This window comes from Acipenser ruthenus, chromosome 7, assembly GCF_902713425.1.
Source record: "Acipenser ruthenus chromosome 7, fAciRut3.2 maternal haplotype, whole genome shotgun sequence".
Lineage (NCBI taxonomy): Eukaryota > Metazoa > Chordata > Actinopteri > Acipenseriformes > Acipenseridae > Acipenser > Acipenser ruthenus.
Genome location: NC_081195.1, coordinates 43,389,316 through 43,412,534, shown reverse-complemented (window position 1 = coordinate 43,412,534; position 23,219 = coordinate 43,389,316). Strand labels below are relative to the sequence as shown.

The 23,219-nt window shown below is 36.6% G+C and overlaps 2 protein-coding genes across 3 annotated transcripts; one reads left to right on the top strand and one right to left on the bottom strand.

The window, feature by feature from the left end:
• Positions 1 to 18: 18 nt before the first annotated feature.
• On the top strand, positions 19 to 18,767 carry parpbp (PARP1 binding protein). Its single transcript, XM_034026691.3, has 11 exons — positions 19 to 135; positions 1,950 to 2,107; positions 2,870 to 3,103; positions 3,688 to 3,801; positions 4,838 to 4,999; positions 5,827 to 5,981; positions 11,434 to 11,617; positions 13,996 to 14,177; positions 14,628 to 14,709; positions 17,199 to 17,370; positions 17,862 to 18,767. Exons 2-11 carry the CDS (start codon positions 1,955 to 1,957, stop codon positions 18,218 to 18,220), a joined length of 1,797 nt encoding a protein of 598 aa, XP_033882582.2. The 5' UTR covers positions 19 to 135; positions 1,950 to 1,954; the 3' UTR covers positions 18,221 to 18,767.
• pmch (pro-melanin-concentrating hormone) lies at positions 18,731 to 22,214 on the bottom strand. 2 transcript variants are annotated; one of them, XM_059027003.1, is made up of 4 exons: positions 22,042 to 22,214; positions 20,007 to 20,215; positions 19,372 to 19,603; positions 18,731 to 18,980 (listed from the first exon to the last, which is right to left on the bottom strand). In XM_059027003.1, the coding sequence occupies exons 2-4, from the start codon at positions 20,148 to 20,150 to the stop codon at positions 18,931 to 18,933; spliced, it is 426 nt and encodes a 141-aa protein (XP_058882986.1). In that variant the 5' UTR covers positions 20,151 to 20,215; positions 22,042 to 22,214; the 3' UTR covers positions 18,731 to 18,930. The 2 variants fall into 2 exon arrangements, with proteins under 2 accessions (XP_058882986.1, XP_033880593.1); XM_034024702.2 differs by lacking the exon at positions 22,042 to 22,214 and having other exon boundaries at positions 20,007 to 20,398.
• Between the last annotated feature and the right edge of the window lie 1,005 nt (positions 22,215 to 23,219).

Genomic DNA, 23,219 nt, shown 5'->3' with positions numbered 1-23,219 from the left:
TTCATCTCCGGTTCAAAGGTTCTGCTTTGTGATTGGATAAAGCGGAGCTGAGTAAAGTTTTTAAATTTTAAATAGCAAACTCAGATTTCAGAGACAGTTGCTGCAGCGAGGCTTGAAAAGGGAGCATTTTAAAAGGTAAGGATGTTTTCTTTAATATATGGAAGCATTTACATATAAAAAAATATTTTCGAAAGCACTGATTGTAGCTTTTAGAACTAGAAAGGATGCAAAGTTAGCTGACAATTGAGTCCACAGTAAACAAAGGAGTTATAGATACATTAAGGACATTGCAACCTGTAAAAACACACGTAAAATGTGGAAATATATTGGTAAAGATAAAAGTGAAATCACAAATAAAGAAAATAAATATTCAGTCTTAAAAAAATCCGTCATGCAAGTACACCAGCCTTGTATATCGTATATTTGCATAAAATGTAATAAAATAAAATATGTAGGGGAGACAGGTACATAATTATATAAAAGAATACACAATCACTGATCAAATATAAAAAAGAAAAAAAAGAAAATGAACCAATAGTTCAGCACTTTAAAAGGAACAGACACGCCATGGATGACCTAAAGTTTGTGGTTTAAAAAAAATGGACAATGTATAATACAGGAGAATAAAAGAAAATAAATTGATGAATAGACGAGATACCATGATGACTGAAGGTTTAAATAGAAAGGAACAGTACTAGATCGTTACATTAGTACGGCTTCTGATTTTCGGTTAAAACCGATAAAACACACGCGGTTCAAAAAAATAAATAAACACCGGCAAAACTGTGGAAATGGTTCATCAATTCACGTTGACTTTACCCTTTTCCCATTAAAAAGTAAAACCTACTACAAAAATAATAAATATATTTCCCAGTGCTCCTGAGCAATGTCCCGCCTTCCTGACTTGTATCTATCATTGATTCGTTCTGAATACTTTAAGCCCGCCCCAACTACTGAGTGACAGCACATTCCTACAATTCTATTGGAGACTCCGTTTGCGAGATTTAAAATGAGATTACAATCAGGAATGGAGGCGTGTTAGCGGGATTTAAAACTGTATTACAGTTTAAATACGGAGGATTTAAAACAGAATTGTGGCGAAATGTAAAGAAAAATGTCTACACACAAAAACTCCAGAAGAATGTGCCCGTGACCATAGGGATTTCGTTATGGAAGACAGCAAACGAAAGAAGGTTTAAGTGTGCAAGTACTGTCGAGTTACTATACAAATTGACAGAAAAAAACCGCTCAAGCATTTTGGAAAGTAACCTAAAACAGCAGTTTCATACAGTATATCAAAAACGAAAGCCCCGAAAAAAACGATTTACATAAAACTCGAAAATAAGCTAAAAAATAAAATAACCACCGAAAAATACAATTAATAAAAACTGAAAAACATAAGCCCTAATTATTAGCTACATATTGAATGACATCACAAAGACATTATATTTAAAGATAAATAAATGTGTGGTTACCATGGTATCAAAAAGCCTGTTTGTGTTAAAACACACTTTCTCTTAACAAAGGTATGTTAAACATACCGAAACACAATTTTTAACAGAGTAAACAACATTGTTTATTTAGCAGACGCCTTTATCCAAGGCGACTTACAGAGACTAGGGTGTGTGAACTATGCATCAGCTGCAGAGTCACTTACAACTATGTCTCACCTGAAAGATGGAGCACAAGGAGGTTAAGTGACTTGCTCAGGGTCACACAATGAGTCAGTGGCTGAGGTGGGATTTGAACCAGGGACCTCCTGGTTACAAGCCCTTTTCTTTAACCACTGGACCACACAGCTTCCTATTTGTTAGTTCTTCGTCAGTATAGTAAATAGAGTAATACAGTATTCTCTACAGTAAAACTGTATGTGCTTTCATGCTTGAAACAAAGCTTTCCTTGGACTCGGAGCCAAACTAAAGGGGTAATGGTTTTGTTTTCAATTTCAGGAATAATGATGACGTCCCTTCAGCAGAATCTACAAACAATGGTAAAAGTGTTCAGAAGAGAATGTCACAGAGTTTTGGAGTCTCAAAGGACCACTATCTGTGGTGCAGACGAGATGCTTATGGTCTTACAGCTGTCTATGGCAGAAATAAACAAAGAGGTATGGAAAAGCTGTGTTTTAAGTTGATCAGTTCAGTGGCCATCCTTTAAATGTGTAGGACCTACATGCCAAAGCTGGATTTGGTAGACACATGACCCTTTTGAAATCCATTTAAAAATTAATTAAAGCTATTTTCTTATCTGTTATTTTTGTTGTCAACATTACTGGGGGAAAAAAATAAGTTTTAGTTGACGCCTAATTCTGCAGATTGGAACAGTGCTTTAGTTAAGGAGTAATGATGACTATGTATAGTTTAGTTATTTGGGCAGAAAACATGGTTGAGGTAGTTTGGTCATTGTTGGTAATGAAAGGTTTAGTTTAAATGGATTTTGTGGAGGGAGGAAGGAGAGCATTGTACCACAATTCTAATGACAACTTTAACACCAGTAGATGAGCTGTTGTTTACTAATGTAAGTAACTTCTACAGTGAGTGTTTTGTAAATGCGTCCTTTTATTTTTACATTTTTGTGGAAATCCAAGAGACATGTCTTCTCAAACTGGCCTCCTTGCACACAGCAAGCACATGCTTAATAGACACTTCATTTTTGGTTTGTTTTTTAATAAAAACAAAACTATAGATGGTGTGTCGTTTTTAGGCATTTTTTTTTTAATGTACTATCCAATTTGCTCATCAATTTTAGACCTGTTTTCCAGTGCTCTTCTGGCTGAGTTTAGAGCAATCATTCTTAATTTACATATGTCTGTAATACATTAAGCCAATCTATTTTAAAATACTACTTTATTATTATTATTTTTCTTTAGGAAAATGGAGAATTTACAGTTTTGCTGAGTAATCTACTTGTAACCTGGCAACACCTGATGAAGGATAAACTGCACTTGCTGCATGAAACTTCGGATGCTCCAGAGAATTACAATGCTATAAGGAAAATGTATAATTCTTTCCTGAAGAGCAGTAATATAGTAGACTTAATTGATGTCTATGAAATGTATGATACACTTAAAACAGAGAGAGATTGTGAAGAATTGCTCACACCTGTAAGTATTTTTTGTACAGTATTTGGAAATTATCTTGTCTAATTCACTAGGTGGGATTGGCATTTGTTACAATATGTATGTGTAAATTACAGCAAATAATGTCCCACAGTATTATGATTACACATTTTTGCTCTGTGTACTGTAGCTATGTTTGCCTTTTAATTGTTAAAATTCCTGTTTCAAAATGCCATTCAGGGACCACATTTTGTTCATGCTATAACTTCTATATTTCCCTTGTCATACAGTACATCAAAGCCTCTACATTTAGAAATGGGTATGTGGTCAAGGTATTTGACTTCATAATTCTGCAATAGTGAATTTCGCTTAATAGCAAGAATCTTCAGCTAAGGCTCAACTGCCCAGACAGTGTTGCCAAGTTTAGGTGTGTTCTTGTTGGGCATTGTTCTGTGCAACACTATATGGGCAATGGAAAAGCACCATTTGGAGTTCTGAGTTTAATGCAAAGCACAAAATATATAATGGTATTATAAATATAGTACCTTGACTTTATAGTGCATGCATTTTGGATGATAATTAAGCACCATATTTCATAACTCTTGAATAATATATGTTGCTTTAACCAGGTGCAGCTATTAGAGTTTCTCTCTGGAAATTCAGATTCTTGTAATGTGGCTGATGTTGTCATTCCTCCAGTTCCGGCAACACCATCCAACAGGCAAAGTCAGAAACATTCAAAGGTACTTGTGGTACAACATGTGTTGGTTTTATACTGTATTACCCCATATGTTTAAACATGCCCTGCATTCTTCAATAACAATATGGTATTAAAGATGGCTGGTAAATATCAACCTTGGAGATACAATGGCAAAAAGAGTGTCTAATGCCAGTGTCTCCATATTGCCCTACAAGCATGCCTCAAAAATACTATGTACATAGAGGGAGCAGTTAAATCTCCATGCCCATTCAACTGCATTTGAACCCTATTCACTGCTAATACACTTTAAGCTTCCAGTATTTTCCAAAGTTAAGAGCAGCCATAAATAAGTAAAGAAATTCAAATAAAACCCACCCAGATCTAACATGTCTGGGGCAAATAAACCTCTATGACTAGTAATAGTCCTAGAATTTCACATGTGAGAACACTGTGCTCTAGAGCTAATATAAAGTTAACATCAAGACTGTTCAAGATGTCAAAGCATATCGGATAATAACATCTTACAGTAAGCCAAGCCACCTGTTGTAAATTACGTACAAAAAAAAACATAGGGATTAGGTACTGGCTTAATGCACAAGCATTTCATCTCTTCTGAAAAAAGAATTACAGTAGTTTGTAATTTTTTTTTTTCCTTCTGTAACACAACAAGCTGCTTAAACCAGCAGCAAAACAGGGATGATGTTACCTTTATGGTATGGTATAGAAAAAAAGGTTAAATAGCACATGGTTTGTAATGAACCAGAAAAAAAAAAAAAACCCAAAAAGTTTATCTGACATCAGTATGCAGCATTTATATTGAGCAATAGAGAAATGATAATCGGAATATTGGAGCAACAGAACTAAGAACCGTTTATAATGATTCCAAGCATCATAAAAAAAAAAATTAAAAAAAACTTAGGGACGGCTTTTAAATGCAGTCCAGCATTCCCTTTATTTTAATCTTCTGAGATAATAGAAGTGACTGTCAATTCTGTTCTAGCTTCTAATATATCGTATTTCTAATTGATCCAGACTGATTGCTAAACCTGTTTGTATCTTCTCTTTTCTTTCCAATGCAGTTGCCGACAGTGGTAATCTGTGCATATTTAAAGTTGTTGGTGAACTCCAAGAATGATCTGGCCGTGGCCCATGTGCTAAACATTCCAGACCGAGGTCTTGGAAGGGGCGCCTTCACTGATCTAAAGCATGCAGCACACAACACGCAGACGTCCCTTTTTTTGGTAATAAAATTAAAAGGGTGGGGGCGGGGGGGATCTCTGTCACAAGCTATGTAGCTTAAAAGATTTTTCTTGGCTTCACAAACAAAGTGACTGACTTTGGAAATGGCCCATGGCATGCTAACTCTATACTGAAACACTATAATTGATATAACATTCTGTTTACATTGCTGTAAGTGAGTGACAGATAAAAACGATCCCTGCTTTTAAGTTGTATGGAGTGTCTATTGAAAACTGAGATTGAAGTGTTTTGTTTTTTTGCTAAAGCAAATGTTTCCACAGTACTGTGTATTACAGTACTCCATGAATGACAAGTATATTTCAAATTGCTGCTTGTGTGCATGTGTTCTTTCCTAGCAAAAAGTCAGCGCAAACAAGTTGACAACACAAGAGAAAAAATAGCAGAGAAGCAAGCAGGCAGTAACTTGACAGTTTAACTAATGTAGCAAGAAAATGGGGACTGACCAATCGCAAACAATGAAGTTGAACATACAGTAGTTGCATTCTGTGTTTTAATTTGTATATTCAGGAATGTACCCATAAAGATAAACTATATTTCACACATTGAACTTCACCACAAATTTTCGTCACATGATTTCAGTTGAAATGAAGAAACAAAAAGGGCATTTTATATGCCAAAACATTGTTGTCCTATTTAAGGACATTAAAGATAATGCTGACCTCAACCAGGGATATGAGGTTCATTTGATGCTGTGATACATGTATATTGACTACAGGTTTCAAATAAAGAAGGAAGAGGGGGATCGTACCATAATAAAAATAGACTTCTTATTTCTGCTTAAACGTTTTTGCTTTCCTTATGAATATAGGCTGCAACATCATTCATCAGAGCCATACAGCTTGGCGGAAAAGGTTATGCTCCTTCAGAGACGGATCCACTAAGGAAGCATTTGAAAGGACTTTCAGACTTTGTTCACTTCACAGACAATTTAGAAGAACTACTTGGAGAAATTCCTGACCCGAGGTAAACTTTGTCTCGACCTCTTTAAAACGTTCTCTGTTTTTCTTTAAAAGACATTTAAATTTGCACAACACAAACAAATAAATGTATAATTTCTATTTTCAGGTTTGCTTGTTAAACTTGTGAGACAGCATTTTTCGATGTGTCGATAATGGGGAATGATGTCTGTCGTTTTGTGTTTAAGATTTTATTTTAACATTGTATCAATGTGCGACATAAGTGGTTAGTAAAAGTGATACGACAGAGACGATTCAAAAGGCGACCAGCTTTTCAATACAAGGGTGAAAAAAGATGCTCAATCAAAGTATTTGCCTTCCAAAAACATTTCCTAAGCGGCCGCTGGAACCCCGCTTAGAGTTGGCCCCCCACCCTACTGAAATATGAAATGGTGCCCCTGCTTATGATTACATTTTATTTTACGTAAAAACAAGTTCAAATTGCCGCAAGTTGGTTCAGCTATTTACGATATTTAATAATAAATTTGTCTACAATGTTTGGTCATCACCATCACCACTGTTGCATGAAACTGGGGTTACTGTATTCTGCTGGTGTTAATAGAGCACCTATCTGCGCTTATGGCAGGTTCACACGGTACAAATTCAACAATGTTGCATCATGTGAACCCCCTTGTTGTATACAACAGCGTGTTGAAATCTCATTGTAAGACTAGAACATGCTCTAGTCTTTCAGCAAGTTGCATGAATCTCAAGCAATCGGAGTGAAGGAGCGAGTGGCGTCCGACAATTAAATGTCGTCGAATACGTTTGTAAAGCGTTTAGAGTTTAGTCAAAAAGACACAGAGACATTTATTAATTCATATCAAAGTCATTGTTGACAGAAGGGTATTGCTACAGAACGAAGGCTCCTACAGCGTAGCTCACATAAGGTAGTGCTTCATGCGCAACTCGTCATCATTATATGCTACAGCCCGATCACATATGGGTAATATATTTGGGTACTAAAACAAATTTCATAACGGTAACCTAAACCTAAGGTTTGTGGAGTATTGGCTGTAACTTTAAATACCACAGCAATAATCTAACCCAAAAGGTTCATAGGGTATTATCACGTGGCAGGTGTGCTGAGGATAAATTACCAGTTGCATGCAACACTATCATGTGGGAGCTACCCTGTGGGAGCCTTTGTTCTGAATATTGACACATGCTTTTAAAGGGAGAGGCAGCATTTTTGTGTTACAGGCGCCAATCCACTTAACCCCGAAAAAAACTTTTACAATTTTTTTTTTTTTTTTTTTGCCGCATTTGCAACCATTTCAGTTGCAGTCTGGAGCCCTGTAAATAATTATAATGATACTAAAATAAAAATGTGCACAGTTATTGGAAACAACTTTTTTGTCAGATTCAGAACTTTCAAAAGAAAAAAAATCTGTTCTCCTAAATGCAGATTCTTTTTAAAACCATTTAAAAAATATATATATTTTCTATTTGAGTTTTTTTCTTGAGGAACACTAAGTGATCTACTAGTCCTGGTTTGAGTGCACTTCTCTGTGTTGTTACCACATCTGTAGCAGTGGAGAACACTCCGTCAGCAGAGACTGGTCCCTGGGATGCACAGGCAATGCTTTGCTAACGTGCACAGATGTTGCAGATAGTTTTGAACGATTTAAAGTTTCTAGTGTAGCTTGTTGTGCACATCAAGTTATTATACCTTCACGATCTGACGGCGTCTGTAACTGTGATGGCGATGATGTGCAGTCGATCTGATGGTGTTATGGACGCTCAGATTGGTTGTATTCACTGAATACTTGATTCGAGCCTTACACATTTTACACACAGCATGACTGTTATCAAGCACAAAAGGCAGGTCCACACTGGATTTTAAACCGGCCTGAGCAGGTTGAATTTCGCTGTCGCCCTGATGAGATTAGCAACATTAATAACCCGCCTCCGCTCAGCTTCTGTTTCGCTCGGCTGCTGGCGGACTTGACAAAAACCCTTAAGACTGGTAGTGAGGCAGCTAGAGTACATGCTCATAAATAATCTCTAATTATCAGTGTAGACACGATTTAATGCATGCTCATGTTTGTTAGCAGATAAAGCTTGATGAGCTTAGAGAAGTTGATCTTAGAGAAGTTAGATTTGTGGTGGCAGAGAGTAGACGGAGGGAGAGGATTGTGGGGATATTAAAAATGGTCATGGTAGGGAGCAATAGAGGAAAGGAAGTAGAAATGGATACAGAGAAGGTGGTGCTGAGGGAGGTGAAAACAGGCAGGTACATGAGGAGTGAGAGCATTAAATAAGAGAAAAGAAAAAAGACAGAAATTTATGCAAACCTGGTTTGGAGTTGGAGCCTTTAGTTCGAAGCTTGAGTAAAGTTTAGCAGACGGTCCACGTTGGCCTGTCCTCATGTGGACTACCACAGTGTAGGCCCTTTGGTGATGAGGCCCTTCGGTTAGCTGATGCACTAGCTTGGCGTCGGTGCTTTATATAATGCCCTACAGGTTGAGAGCTGGGTGCTGTAGACAATTGGTTGCAAATTATCACATAACTTTATCACAGTTTGAGTAAGTACAGCTTACTAACTTTCCACAGATATGTTAGAAAAATATATTGAATATAGTGCTTAATGTACTGTAGATTGTTATGATAGTATATACTTTTAATAGTGATATATAATATATACTGATGGTATAGGCTAATTCTGTAAAACAAATCTTCATGTTTTAGTAACTTGTGTGCTTCTGTTCTAACCAAACTTATACTAAGTTTGTGTGTTCTAAAGTAGTGTTGGATTGCTCTTGACTATTGGACTTAACTGATTGTATCAAAAGCTGGTGTGTGTGTGTATCTAACAAGGTGGCACAGTGAGTACTCTCGACACAGGGATGCACAGAAAATATTGCACACATCTATCCTAATTGGGAGAAAGCTGAGTAATTGCCATGATTCCCTGCTTTTGTTATAAAATGAAATTTGGTATTAAAGGCTTTTCCTGTTGGGGATACGGGCCAGTATTCTACAATACACGTTTATAATCTTTCCTAAACCATTTGTTCCCACCACATAAAAACTATAGAATTCCATTTGTCATTGAATATGCTGCCTTAAAGTTTTTCTTTTAGATATTGGAGAAGCAAGAGAAAGTGCTGACACTACTATAAAAACACAATACTGAAGTATTCTTCCTGTTTCTTGAATGAGAACAGGGTCTGTTTTATATTTTAACATTCTTTTGAAAATAATCCATGACCAAGGGTTGTTTTTTTTTAATGCGTGTGTGTGTGTGTGTGTGTGTGTGTGTGTGTGTGTGTGTGTGTGTGATTTCCCAGAAATAGGGGTTTGTAGAATAATCTGTTTAATAAAACTGCATATATAATGTGGTGATAGACAAGGACATAATCTGATTGTATAGAAGGTTTATTAATGGTTGACAATTGTTTTAATTGAGTCAGCATGTAAAGGGAGATATGTTTACAGAAAATATTACATTTCAGATAATCTTCAACTAAAACAAAAACCCGTACATCTCTATAAGACAAGCAATTTCTTGTGAAGTTGATATAAAGTACAGCTCTTGATAAATGTCTGTTGTCCAGAAACAGTTGTGGAGTTAAATCGAAGGTGGTCTGTTGCAGACATCTAAATATCTGTTACTTTAAGACACAGCTGGAACCCTATGAAACCAAAGGTGACTTGGCAAGAGAAACAACTCCTTTGTGTCCTGTGCTTTTTTTTTTATTTACAATGAGGACTAAAGATGGCACTTTTTATTTAAAGGGTTATGTCTGGGGTAGTAGTACATCACGCAGGACCCTTAGGACTAGAAATCATACAGGATTTTGATAATTTAGTTGTTTGTTAAAAGCATTATGGAAATTTGTTGTTAGAATTAGATCTGTTTTTGGCTTGTAATGTACTATTTTTTTTTTTAACAAAGCTGTCCATATTCAGTGAAGTAGTTTAAGATGGGAGGATTTCCATGAACCAATCCTAATCCAATTTGGAACCCACTTGTAACAAGATATACAACACATTTTGTCCACTAAACAATTTTAAGGTAAAATTGCTGTAAACATGGTCAATGGCTTTATGGCTGGTTGCATTTAAATGCAGAGATAAATGCAGTTATGTCAAGTGAAAGATATACAGAATCCACCTCCTTCCCAGAGCTGCTGTGTATTTAGGCAGAAGCAAAGTCTAACATGCTTATGTCCTTGCCTTGCCTCATTCTGAATCTCTGCGCTACAGGAGCTAGAATTTAAAACCAGCTTGTCCACTCCATTCTATCGAAATCATAAAAATGTCGTTGCAGAGCCAGAGGCTGTTGACGGGGAGTAATATGTGTCTTCTGAAACTGTGAAAGTGAATGAGGCTGGGTCTCCCATTTTATATGATCTCCAATCACAACATTAAAGCTAGATTGAACATGTATCTATACTAAAGCAAGTACATACTTGTCTTTTTTCATACTATGTGGCAAATAATCTGTATCTGCATCTGGTGCTCTAGAATTACGATAAAATACAATACAGTTTTTCATTATGTTAAGCCTGCTGCTGTCCAATTTGAGACCTACGTCAAAGGGCTCTTTGTATTACCTACATTAAAGGCCTCCGTTTAGTATTTGGCAGTACTGGTGCCATCAGTTACTTTTTTTTATCAGCTAATGTTTCTTGTTTCTTATTGCCTTCTCCATTTAGAAAAGTAGGATAAAGCTGAAAAGAGTTTATCCTCAAGTTTCTTGGATGAATATTACATTCTAGCCAAGTATTTAACAACTAAAAGTTGAGCTATGCTTTGTTCGCTTACCTTTAAAAGGCAGACACTTGCCACTTGTTTGTTTAGTAGCAAATGCATTTTCTTTTGTGGCAAGTTTATTTTCTGCAGGAATGCATTTGGAAAAAATACTTTTATTCTGTACTTCAAAAAACGTTTTGCTGCTAAATTGGCTTAAAACAGAGTGTGCTAATGTGTTAAACCTCTGCAGCTCAAAGAACTAAATCCCAGCACCACCAGATAATTTTAGAGAACTAAACTTGCTTGGAAGATGGTGAGGGAGGCTATTAAGCTATGCCAGTCTGTGTACTGCATGATTCAAACCAGGGCTTGGGATCCACAAGCATTTGGGGAGTTAAAGTATTTTCAAGCACTGCCTGGGGTGGTGGTAATGTGTGGGGGGACAACTGAACTGAACTTGAAATTATTTAACAAAACACTTTAGAAATCTTCTGATCTGATGTTGAATGTTAAAAGGTTGACTGAGACTTAACAGATACCTCTTTTGATTTTCATGTAATCTAACATCTGGCAAAGGAATGTCTGAAATGAGTGCGTCATTGCTGGAGCTTAAAGATCAAAGCAGAGCCTCTGTGTGCAACAAATGAGTTGAGAAATGAGCCATGAATAATATACATTGTGCTATGTTCTTATTCAGTGACATTACAGAGATCAGCCGGGGGCAGTTAAGAGGTGTTTTTGTTTTTATTTTTTTCTAGTTTTGCAGGGAGTCGGATCATGTCCACAATTAAGGCACGCTTGCTAAAAGGCAGAAGCAGTGAGGATCCCCTCTGTGCAGCAGCAGAGGAAACGGTACAAGAGCTGAGACTAAGAATTAAGAATATCATCCATTCTCAAAAAGAAGCGACCAATGCAAGCGCCATCGGTATTAGCCCTGCACGGGTAATGGAATTCTTTAATTCTGTCTATCTACAGTGCCTTGTAAAAGTATTCAGACCCTTCCTATGGTGTACCATTTTGTGAAATTACAAAGTGATACATACACATTTTTTTTTAAACTTGAATATTTTATTCAAAATTTGAATGCTCAAACTGAAACCTTCCAAGTGTAAGAAGTTACAGTAAATGTCAGCAAAAACTAAAGAGAAAAAAAACAGAAATATGTTGATTGCATAAGTATTCAGACCCGTCCACTCAATATTTGGTGGACGCACCTTTGGCAGCAATTACAGCCGTCTTTTTTGAGTAAGTCTCTACCAACTTTGCACACCGGCTTGGTGCAATTTTTGCCCATTCTTCTTGGCAGATTTGCTCAAGCTCTCTCAAGTTGCTTGGGGATTGCTTATGGACAGCAAGTCTTTCCACAGATTCCCAGTGTAGCTTTGGATCATTGTCCTGCTGAAAGGTGAATTTTCGCCCCAGTTTTAAGTCTTTAGCAGACTGAAACTGGTTTTCCTCTAGTATTTGCCTGTACTTTGCTCCATCCATTTTTCCTTTAATCCTAACAAGCTTTGCAGTCCCTGCCGAGGAGAAGCATCCCCATAGCATGATGCTGCCACCACCATGCTTGACTGTTGGGATGGTGTTGACTGGGAGATGTGCTGTATTGGGTATGCGCCAAACGTAACGCTTGGCATTTAGACTTTAAAAAGTTCCAATTTGGTCTTGTCTGACCACAACACCTTTTGCCACATTTTTGCAGGATCACTCAGGTGCTTTGTTGCAAACTCCATGCGGCCTTTGAGATGGCTTATGTTTAGTAATAACTTCCTTCTTGCCACCCTGCCAATACAGGCTACTTTTGTGAAGTGTTCTGGATATTGTTGACTGATGCACATTTTCTCCCATCACAGCCATTGAACTCTGTAGCTCTTTCAAAGTTGTCGTTGGCCTCACAGTGGCATCCCTCACCAGTTTCCTCTTTGCCTGGCTGCTCAGTCTGGAGGGACGGTCTTGTCTAGGCAGTGTCTGGGTGGTACAATGCACCTTCCATTTCTTGATTGAGTAGACTGTGCTCACAGGTATATTCAGAGACTTCGATATTTTTTTGTACCCTTCTCCTGATCTGTGCTTTTCAATGACTTTATCCCTGACTTGCTTTGGAAGCTCCTTGGTCTTCATGGTTGAGTCTTTGCTTGAAATTCACTACCTGACCAAGGAACCTGACAGACAGGTGTTTTTATTCTGAAATCATGAGAACCACTAATATTGCACACAGGCAGAAGCCATTCAACTAATTGTGTGACTCGTTAAGGTCATTTTGTGCACCTGAATTAATTTAGGTTTGCCACAGCAAAGGGTTTGAATACTTATGCAATTGTGACTTACATTTTTATTTCATATTAATTATCTATTTACTACTTTCTTGTTGTGTTTGTGTATATAACACATTAATTCTTATTTCAAAGTGTCATGACTGCAAGCTTTAAAGCAACAAAATGTGAAAACTGTGAGAGGGTCTGAATACTTTTGCAAGGCACTGTGTGTGTATGTATGTGTGTAATATAAATTTAGTATACATACATACTTGATATAAATGGAAGTGCAGGTTTTTCTTTCATCAGATAATTTATATTAACAGTAAGTTATTCCTCCTTTAGTCATGACAGGTTTGTAATGTGCTGTTGGTCAGCAACAAAGAGTATTACATAGATGTTTTAAAGATTCCTTTATACATCCTAGTACCTCTTTTTAGATGTTTCATGACCCTCTGAATGCGGTATTCTTGTAGGTGTCTCATAGGAAGAGTACCAGAACCATCTCACTAGTTTAATCATAATGAATAGCTGAAAGTTAGAATTAACGTTTTTCATATTAAAGCAGTACACAAAAGCTGCTTTGGAAAGAATTGACGCAGATGATCAGGGAATAGTATTTTTGTTTTATTTGGAGCTGGGGTTTCGTTGTAATATTCCAATTTACCTGCCCTTGGATCTTATTTGGAACCCTTTTTTATTTAAGATATGCATATTGGATAAATCTGTTGGATGCACAATGATCACCATTGATTTCAAGCCAATGAGTATTTTAATGAATGTCTTATATACAAAAACACTAAATACACTATCAAAAACAGATTTTAAATAGGTGCTGATTTTAAAACAAATGTTTTGGCCCATGTCAAAGTAAACCCCTGGGATGTCCTGAGTGTTTGAGGTCAGAATGCCCAGAAAAGAGCTCTAATGTGCTGTGCTGGTCCTTGAAGAAATGCAATAGATGTGACTTTTTAATATGGTTTATGTTAATTTAACTTTGTCAATTAAATTCAAAATATGCTGAACTTTAAAATGTACTGTTTTACTAATTCTCATTCCATCTAGCCCAAATGTTATGCCATAAACCATTCCACAGCATATGGTGGTAGAGAGACTGTGAAGGTCCTACTTCACTTGTTGGATGAAGAGGCAACAAGTCCCCCAAGTAGAAACAAAGCTGACTTGCTGTACGGGGATGAGGGAGATATGGCTGAGGCTGGAGTATCCTGCATCTTAACGCTGTTTAGGTAACTGTTCAGATGTATTAAAGACTTGAGGGACAAGTAGAAGAACCTATAAAGAAAATGAGTGATGTTGGGACCACTTGTCTGATTACTGGCTCCTGATTGGGTGGGGGATCATTATTTTTTATTTATTTATTTATTTATTTTTTTAAACAGTGGTTTTAACTCAAATTTATTTTCGAAGAAGTTGGCTTATTTCACATTCTGTGAATGTGGGTCATCATGACCCCAACCCTGGTAATGACACTTGATTGGTTGAGCTTTTATAGAATACATCTCCATTTTTCATATTTGTGCATTTACAAAAATCCAAAGAGGCTTTTCTTTTTTCTTGTTACCATAACATGCTTTTAGAAATTAACTTGATAGTTAATTTAGTATTGGTTTCTGAATTAACTAGCAGCAGTGTTCTCCATGTAATACTCTAAACATGTTGTGCATTTTGTTTTTAAGGTCCCCTGAGCCATCAACTGGGTCATCTCCAAAGTCACTCCGATATCGTGTACTAGAGCATGAGGGGAAAACGACACCGAAGGTACAAATTCCTATTTATCAGTTATCTGATCTAGAGCGTGCAGTTTGCAAGGAAGCTTGCAAGCATGTTCATAATGCAGTTTATATAACTAATCAAATGTATTATAGACTTGAGGGACAATTGAAAGATGAAGACTCTATAATGACAATTCATGGCAACATTGGTTAGTTTAATTTGTTTGTAAAAATGTAACTATCAAAGGGTGAATATATTTTTATATTCAGAGGATGAACTTAAACCTAAATAAAGTGAAAATGAAACCAGAGTTTTATCCAGTTGCACTTAATATATTATGTTTTGCACTTTTAAATTATACATTGTACTCCATGAAGTCTATTTCTGGGATATACGGTATTTAATGTATGCAAAACTAACTATCCCAACAGACTAATCAAAATGGTTAGTCTCTCAGAGTGTACTTTTTATAGGGTGTAAAGTAAATCCACGTTGTTTAACTGTCTCACAGATCAATCATTTGCAGCATAGCCAACCCTAACTGCTTTGTAATGTTTTATTGTAAAGTTGTGAAAGATTTCAACTCAATACAACATTAATTTAAAATTGTCACTGTTTTAAGTGTAGCCTGTTTTTGTTGAAAGAAAGAGAAATGATGTTTCCTAGAAGTCTTGTTCATTTCCAGGATAAGCTAAAAACTTTTTTTTTTTTTTTAATAACTCCTTGATTACAATTTAAATTGCCAGATGGCAATTTGGTTATTATCCATTCGCAAGAAATGTTACTGCTGAAGCAGTTTCAGTGGAATGAGATACTCCCAGTGCAATTAGAAGCTTCCTGAATTTGTTTGGTTAAGCATTCTGCTTCAATTAAATTTTAAAGCCCATTATAGCACTTACTCTAGTTACTCAAATAACAATGGAAACTCGCAGTATTATTGTTTCCTGTTTGTTGCCAAATGTCTACATATGTTTGGTCAGCGTCCTGTAATGTTTTTACATGCTTGTAAAAGAAACTTGAAAGGTAGAGAAGTCACATGCTGCCATGTAGTATCCTCCTTATAGATTGTTAGTTTTTATGTTAACTCAGTTATTGCACTTCAAGGGACTAAGTTTAACTTACTATTACAGAGGTGCAAAGATTGCTTCTTTGTCTGTGTTAGCTGAGTAATTGTTATTTTTTCTTTCCCCCTAAGACAGCATAGTCTCAAATCGAATTATGGATGTTAATGATTTCAGGAAATTCAATGGTATTGCAATTCCCATAATCCCTGTTGAATTTTTAATGGTTGCCCATTTTTCACCAAAAATCTTGTTGTGGCCACTTGGAATAGTGGTCTAACTTTGTATATTATGCCCACCATTAACTTTCATGATAGTGAGGTAATTGAAAGCACCTGCTTGGCTTGGGGGTGGGGGTTGATATAACAGGACTCCTGTATATAGAGTTTTGAATCGTAGTATGATGTACGGCTGCATAGAAATTATACAGTTGATTTGCTATGGATATTGTATATTGAAGTTACTTTGGGGCTATTGTTTTATCAGAAGTTTCCAGACTTAATGGTACTCCTAAATCAAAAGTAGTTACCAGTATACATTTCTCAGGCCTGCAGCACAGAAACCAAAGTTACAAATTCACTTTGTAAATTATTTAAAGGTAAGCATCTCTTGTGGCCTCTGGCCTCTTGTGTCTTGCACTCAATTTTATTGCACAGAAGTAGAGTAATCTTCCCTGTGCTGAAGCATACAGTATTGGATTGCACCTCTAATCTTCAGATATTGTTTTAGGTGCAGTTAAGGTTTGTTTTATATTTTGCTTGGTCCTTTGATCTTTCATTTTGCACTGGTGTATTGAATAGACAAATGTTTTGAGGTTTTTCTTGCTTTAGCTAGTGGGTTAAAAGGCAGAAATGTCAGTATCTATAATCCAGCTCCTGGGTGAACATCAAAGACTTTGGATACAAGAAAGAACTATAAAGATTAGTCTGAATGTGCAGTTAAAAGCTTTCAAACGTTTAATTTTTACCTTGGATGGAACCAGACCATTATGACTGCCAAGGTGGGTCCTCCATATTGTTTGCACCAGAGATGCTGCAGTCTTCTCTGTTTTTGGAGGTTACTATCCACTTGCATGGGATGCATATCCCCGGCAACAAGGATATGGTGAAGGTGCTTAAATGTATGCTCATATTTATGTTCATAAGTACATAAGCAAGGATGCTTGTGAATATACAGGCGTATTAAATAATAGCTGAAAAGTTTGAGTACTCATGAGCACTAGATTTTAAAGTACTACCAAAAAACTCTTCCTTCTCTTCCTTCTCATTAATGGTAATCTATGGCTGCTCCAAGTAATTGAATTTAAAAACATATTTTGAGCATGTATTGTAGATCATCCCCTTTCTCAGATCAAGTATATAACAGTGGTGCAAAGTGGTACAAATGCCTAAAATGTCCCTTAATTTGTGTGGTACCTTGTGTTGTATCAATTATAGTGTACAGTTACAGTTAACAGACATTTTCTTTCTGCAGGCAAAAGGGAATCCAATTAGATCACAATTTGCCTGCACGTACCATGATGATCCCCTTGTAAACAAAAAACTGCTGCAGTTCCCAAGTCTTAGTCAAGTGCCAACCTGTGTCCATCCTGCGCCTAAAAAAGCTCTGGTTCCAGTTCTCTGCTTTGATGATGAACCTTCAACAGGTACGTGGCATGTCTAACACTCAGTACTACTTAACAATCCACTACTTCACAATTTCAACTCAAAGTGTATGTATGTCACTGTGGAATGTGTGTTTTTTTGGTGGAGGATGTTATTGCAGTACTGATTTGAATTGCACTTCCATGTCAAGGATAGTGGTCCCCCCCCCCCCCCCCCCCCCCCTGCCAATCGGGTTCTGAGTATAGAGCCATCACAACGAGGTGTCTCCTAAAACTAACAGGAATCAGAAACTTGCATTAATTGCACCCAACAATTGCTGCAGTCCGTTATCTAGCATATAATGGCCGCTGCCTCCAATTCCAATTTAGTTGTTGCCTAAGGAAGCCCAAAATGAGCAGGGAGGCTTACAGTTGATCAGTTTTTAATAGACTTGTAGTTCATTCCATTAACAGACATTTAATTTTCAGCTCTTCAGGAATGATAGTTTTGTAAACTTTTCTCCCCCATAATTTACACCCAACATCAATTGCAGCAAATGTGACTGAGAATGAAGCTCTAATAATAGAGAGAAAGAGACCTGCGTTTGGCTCCACTTCTGGAAATACTCAGCAGAAAGGAAACTCAAGGAAAAAGGGCAGTGGAAGTGCAAATGGTCAGCCAGGAAACAAGAGCTGCAAGAGGAAACAGGCGTATGTAAACGGTGAAAATGCTAACTGCAGTCATGAAAATGAGCCACCTCAAAAGAGAGCCGCCGGGGGACCCAAGGTATCGGATAAACCACATAATAAATTGGACTGCAAAACAGGAGCACCAGGGAAAGGCAGCAAGGCCGTGGCCAAGAAAAAGTTGATTGCAGGCCAGGGAAAGCTGACAAACTTTTTCAGATTGTAACACTTTATCTGTGGGCTGTACTTGCATCAAATCAAGCATGTCTGATTCCATCATGATTTAGAGTTTAGACAATATTGCAAGAAAAGTGGCAAAGCAAAACCTACTGGTTTACCTCTAATAGTCGTTCATAGCTAGTTGGTTGATCTTTTCAACTCTGAACTACAGCTAGGCTGCTTTTAATTATTATTATTATTATTTATTTTTTTTTTTTTTTTATTTATTTTTTTTTTATTATTATTTAAGAACCATAGGAAGAATCTTGATTTAATGTCAATTTTAGTTTGAAAGATGAAGATGAAATTGTGCTAATGGCACAATTTTGAATATCATCTGGAAATTGATGACTTCAGTATTTTAAAATCTAGATGGTTTGTCAGATTATGTATCGATCTTAAAGCGGGTATTGCACTTTTATTACATGTTAATATTTTGTATAATTCGAGTGTTTGCTATGTTTTCATATGCAATGTCTTTTTTTTTTTTTTTACACAATCAACCATTGTTAGCAGATTCTTTTAAATACTTTTAATAAACCTTTTATACATTACTGTTCTTATTGTTGTGATTTCAATAAGAAAACAGATGGCACAGAACAACCTTAGGACATTTCAAGCTTTATACATAAACAGCCTTGCAGGCGTAACACAAAGGTGAATAACTAGATCATTGTAATTTCAACAGCTTTGTTCATTGGAGGACTGAAGCAATTCCTAGACCTGCCAGCATGGTCGGTAGACTCTTCCCAGCATACATCTTAGCACTAAAAACAAACAACGTTGAATTGTTAGTGTTGTATTTCATGGATCCATGCATTTAATCCTGTAATGCCCATTACTGTACATATATCACCGATGCTACAATACTTTTCCATAGCATATTTCATATGTACATTGTGTGATGCTGGACGGCTCATCTAATTGAGTTGTACTGGAGTGTTAATGTAAGGATACCTCCCACTTACATATGTTTAATCTAACACAAACTGTATTTATATTTGTGCATGATAAAAACAAATCTGAATGTACACATTTTAAAATAGGTTAAAGTAATTTTGTACTTAAAGTATTTATTATATATTAATTATGTTATACAAGAATGTTTCTTTTTTTTTTTCTTCAAGCAGAAATTTCATTAGAGACCATTGTACTTACTGTCAAAGTCTCTTTTGCCTACTGGAATTTTAGAATCATCCCTTCCAGAATCTCTGCGTTCCTCTGTTGCAGTGCTTTGGCTTTCTGACTGGGGTGCCTCTGCTTCTCTGACAGTGAAGTAAGGCAGGTGTCTGTTAGACAGATCTACAGACAATGCAGGGCTGAAGAGTTTCGAGTTTGCAGAAATAAGGAAGTCCTGGAGATCTTTAGCATTCTTCTTGACACCTAAATCCTAAAAAGAAGAAAATAATCAATCTGTTTAAAAAAAATGTGTTCAACTTCCGGTTCACGATCAATACAGGACCTGGACCCTATTCCTTGACATTTCTAATAACTAACTTTAAACTCAAATCCAGGTTAAACTATCAGGAAAATGGACAAACATTTTGGATAAGTCCACCTCTAGTGTAAATACTAAAGGTACTAGCCAAACACTTCTCAAAGGGATGTATAGTTGTACTTCTTGGTTCTGTATTAAAGTAAAAACTTTGCAGTTCATTTACCAAAATTCAAATAGCTAAAACTCCTTTTTGCACACTTAAAACATTTGTAATTGATCTAATGGTAATAATGCATTATATCAAGCAGACAAACATTTTTGCTTGTGCCTTCATCAATGTACAGTAATAACTTACTGTGAAGACTATGATTTTTGAGCTGCCGCCTTCATCCATCATGGTTCCTTCCAGAAGAGAATACTTTGAGAAAGCCTCGCCTGACTTGTCCAACCCCTCTGCATCCAGGTGTGCTTTACTTGGGCTGAAGAAATCATTTAACATTCTAGTTTCTTCTATCTTGTTTAGAGATCTTGCCACTGAAGCTATTAAGGACTCTGAAAGAAATGCTAAAGCAAAGAGAACAGAGTAAGTTGAGATGCTCTTTCTGGCCATTTCCAGCAATTTGCAGTTCTTGTAGAAACCGATCTATCAGTTCTTGGTACCTAATCTGCGTCTTGGAAGTGTGTGTCCACCTTATATACGAGGATGTTAAAAAGAAATGCTAATAAAGTCACTTCAAAATCATGAGCTCTTTCTCCAAGGGCAAAACCCCCTATCTGAGTAGTATTTATATTTGGAAAACTAGTTAGGCTTAACAGAATCCTAATGGCTATGTTCTTGAAATAAGTGAGAATTGCACGATGGGGTGGCCTTGTTTGACTGGCTGATATATTTGCAGTTTATCTTTCAAGTGGTGTGTTTTTGGAAATGAATGACACCTCTCTAAAGGATTAAACCAAAGACAAGATGAAAGATTTGTTTACCTGTAGTACGTGGTTCATTAAGAAACTGCATGTATTCTACACCCCCCACCATAACTCCTTTTATACGTCCCAACTGACATCCTGTAACCACCTTGTGTAACTCAGACAACAGATGTCTGTATAAAAGCTCCACATGTATCAAATGGATTGGAATATCAAAGGATATTAAATCAATTGAATTTAATCTGAGCAACTGTTCCATCAAACCAAGTCCTGTTGTCGACATGATTTGTGTTTTGTTGTGTGTGTTTTTATTTTAACATGCAGACCTACAACGTGCTTTCAGTACTATACTAAAAAGTGTCTATAGTGTTGCAGTTGAAAATGCTCTGCATATCCAGAATTGTAGTAGAACAATGGAAACCTGTGAAGAACACAAAACAAGGAGGATCTCATGTTAAAGTAAAGTAGGACATGTACTGGGCTGGTGTATTGAATATGCACTGTACACATCCCTCTAAAAGATATATGGCATTAATGAAAGCAATTGACAAACGCTTCAATAAGTGTTTATGTTGAGATACTGGCTTTTTATTAAAATGCGTGCCAACAGTTTCAGTCATTTGTAGCACATCATGTCATCTGTCGGTATAAGAATAAAAGCATTGGATCAAACCTTAGTCATTCTACAATTTATTGGGCTATCATATGAATAGTAATTATAATTTAACTGGGGTTGAAATCATTTTACTTGGATGGTCCTCCCTTTATTTTCTATGTATTTGTTTTGGAAAGTTGTACTCTAATGAAAGACTGAACTGGTATCTGGGGATTAGCTTGTTCCAGTAATGGGATGTGAACCTTTCTGCTGCTAATGCTGTTGCTCTGACCTTTTTCTACTAGTTGATCTCATAGAAATCATATAATGAAGGTTCCCTCTTTAGCTCACATCGTGTTCACATCATCTGAAATCCACAAAATTCATTTTATTTCTGTTCTCTTTTTTATTTCTATTATATTTCTGTTCTCTTTACTCCTGACCTAGTTTAATCTTTAATATGTATGTATCTTTTTTCTCTATTATATCAGGAGCAAATTTAACAGCGAATACATTTTTAAATTGTGCTTATTTGTACATTTGATTTTGATGAAATATTTCTCTTTTTTTCAGCTATACTTTTCCTATGTGTTCTACTCCTGCTGTACAGTTATTTAGTGCTCTTTTTTGTAATATTTACTGGTTGTATTTAAAGGCCAGCTATCTTATACAGTAAGAACGCTGGCATCAAAGCCCCAAGTCAAAACCTGCTGTCTGTCTGATGGATGTACTGCCAGTTTCAGCGAAGTATGCTGATGAACATTCACGCATAAATCCACAAATATTGTTAAAAGTTGTGCCAACATACTGTATTTGGCATGCGGCCAAATAATCAGTCTTTGTAGTTGCATCAGCTACTGAGTCAACTTACCTTGCCTTATCTTCCTTGGGCAGTGTTAGCCACCCTTCCTTTCCAAATACGTGGCACACAAAATGAGAAAGAAAATCCAAATGTTCATCTGTATTCCAGTGGGATATGGGACTTGCTGTGTGAAGGGCTGATATCCTGAGGTGTCAGTTATTTCTGTAACCTTTAAAGAGAGTATTGCTTTTAATATTTCACACCTAATGACTTTTTTTTCTCCCCTGTGCTATCTATTGTTATCTGCCTTGAGTCAAACTCCAACAGAGGATCTTAATTAGAGGGTTATCATGTTGTCATTTGAAAACAAGATCAGCTTCATTTTGAAGAATAAACACATCACCATTTCCCCAGGGGGGAGTTGTGGTGATTTCTGCATTTATACTTTTTTTTTTTTTTATAACGGGTTGAGCGGTTTCTTCCCATTCCACTTGAGGCAGCATAAGAATTCTTAATGAAAGAGCTAATTTTACAGCAGACGGCAACCCTCTCTGCTGTGACACAAGATATAGAGTAAAGCTTTTTAAATAAAATAAGAAACTCTCCTAGGCCTGTACAAATGATACACTGTACTTATTATTTTTTTATTTAGCAGACGCCTTTATCCAAGGCGACTTACAGAGACTAGGGTGTGTGAACTATGCATCAGCTGCAGAGTCACTTACAATTACATCTCACCCGAAAGACGGAGCACAAGGAGGTTAAGTGACTTGCTCAAGGTCACACAATCAGTCAGTGGTTGAGGTGGGATTTGAACTGGGGACCACCTTATTACAAGCCCTTTTCTTTAACCACTGGACCACACATATGGCCGCTTAAGCAGTGTGTTTCTGCAAAACACCCAGTTGATCCTGGGTTTATTGCTCACTCTAATAGAAGGTGGTTATAGTCAAATGTAACTTTACTTCTATAATTTGGAGCGAATAAATCAGCCTTTTCAACTCTGTCATTAGTTCTTTGAAAACATCTGCTTCAGTTCATTCAAAGAACATATGAATTCCAGTGGATAAAACTGGCTGAACATGTGATTAAAAAATATTGTGACATAGGAAATCCCTAGTGTTCTTTTAAACAGGTTTAACTCAGTATGCTTGGAAACTGCTAGAGGGCAATCATGTACCTTTATATACAGCACCTTATACACAGGTTGTAGAGTTAGCTGTTCTAGTAAATTAAGGTTTTGTACA

Bases quoted from the DNA above. Each gene is read 5' to 3' on its own strand.
- parpbp (XM_034026691.3), top strand. From the start codon at position 1,955: ATGATGACGTCCCTTCAGCAGAATCTACAAACAATGGTAAAAGTGTTC. The intron at 5,982-11,433 runs GTAAACTTTGTC...ATTTTTTTCTAG, and splicing joins GGAGAAATTCCTGACCCGAG to TTTTGCAGGGAGTCGGATCA. The intron at 14,178-14,627 runs GTAACTGTTCAG...TTTGTTTTTAAG, and splicing joins TGCATCTTAACGCTGTTTAG to GTCCCCTGAGCCATCAACTG.
- pmch (XM_034024702.2), bottom strand. From the start codon at position 20,261: ATGGCCAGAAAGAGCATCTCAACTTACTCTGTTCTCTTTGCTTTAGCA. The intron at 19,604-20,006 runs GTAAGTTATTAC...TCTTCTTTTTAG, and splicing joins CAAAAATCATAGTCTTCACA to GATTTAGGTGTCAAGAAGAA. The intron at 18,981-19,371 runs GTAAGTACAATG...GTTTGTTTTTAG, and splicing joins AGGCAAAAGAGACTTTGACA to TGCTAAGATGTATGCTGGGA.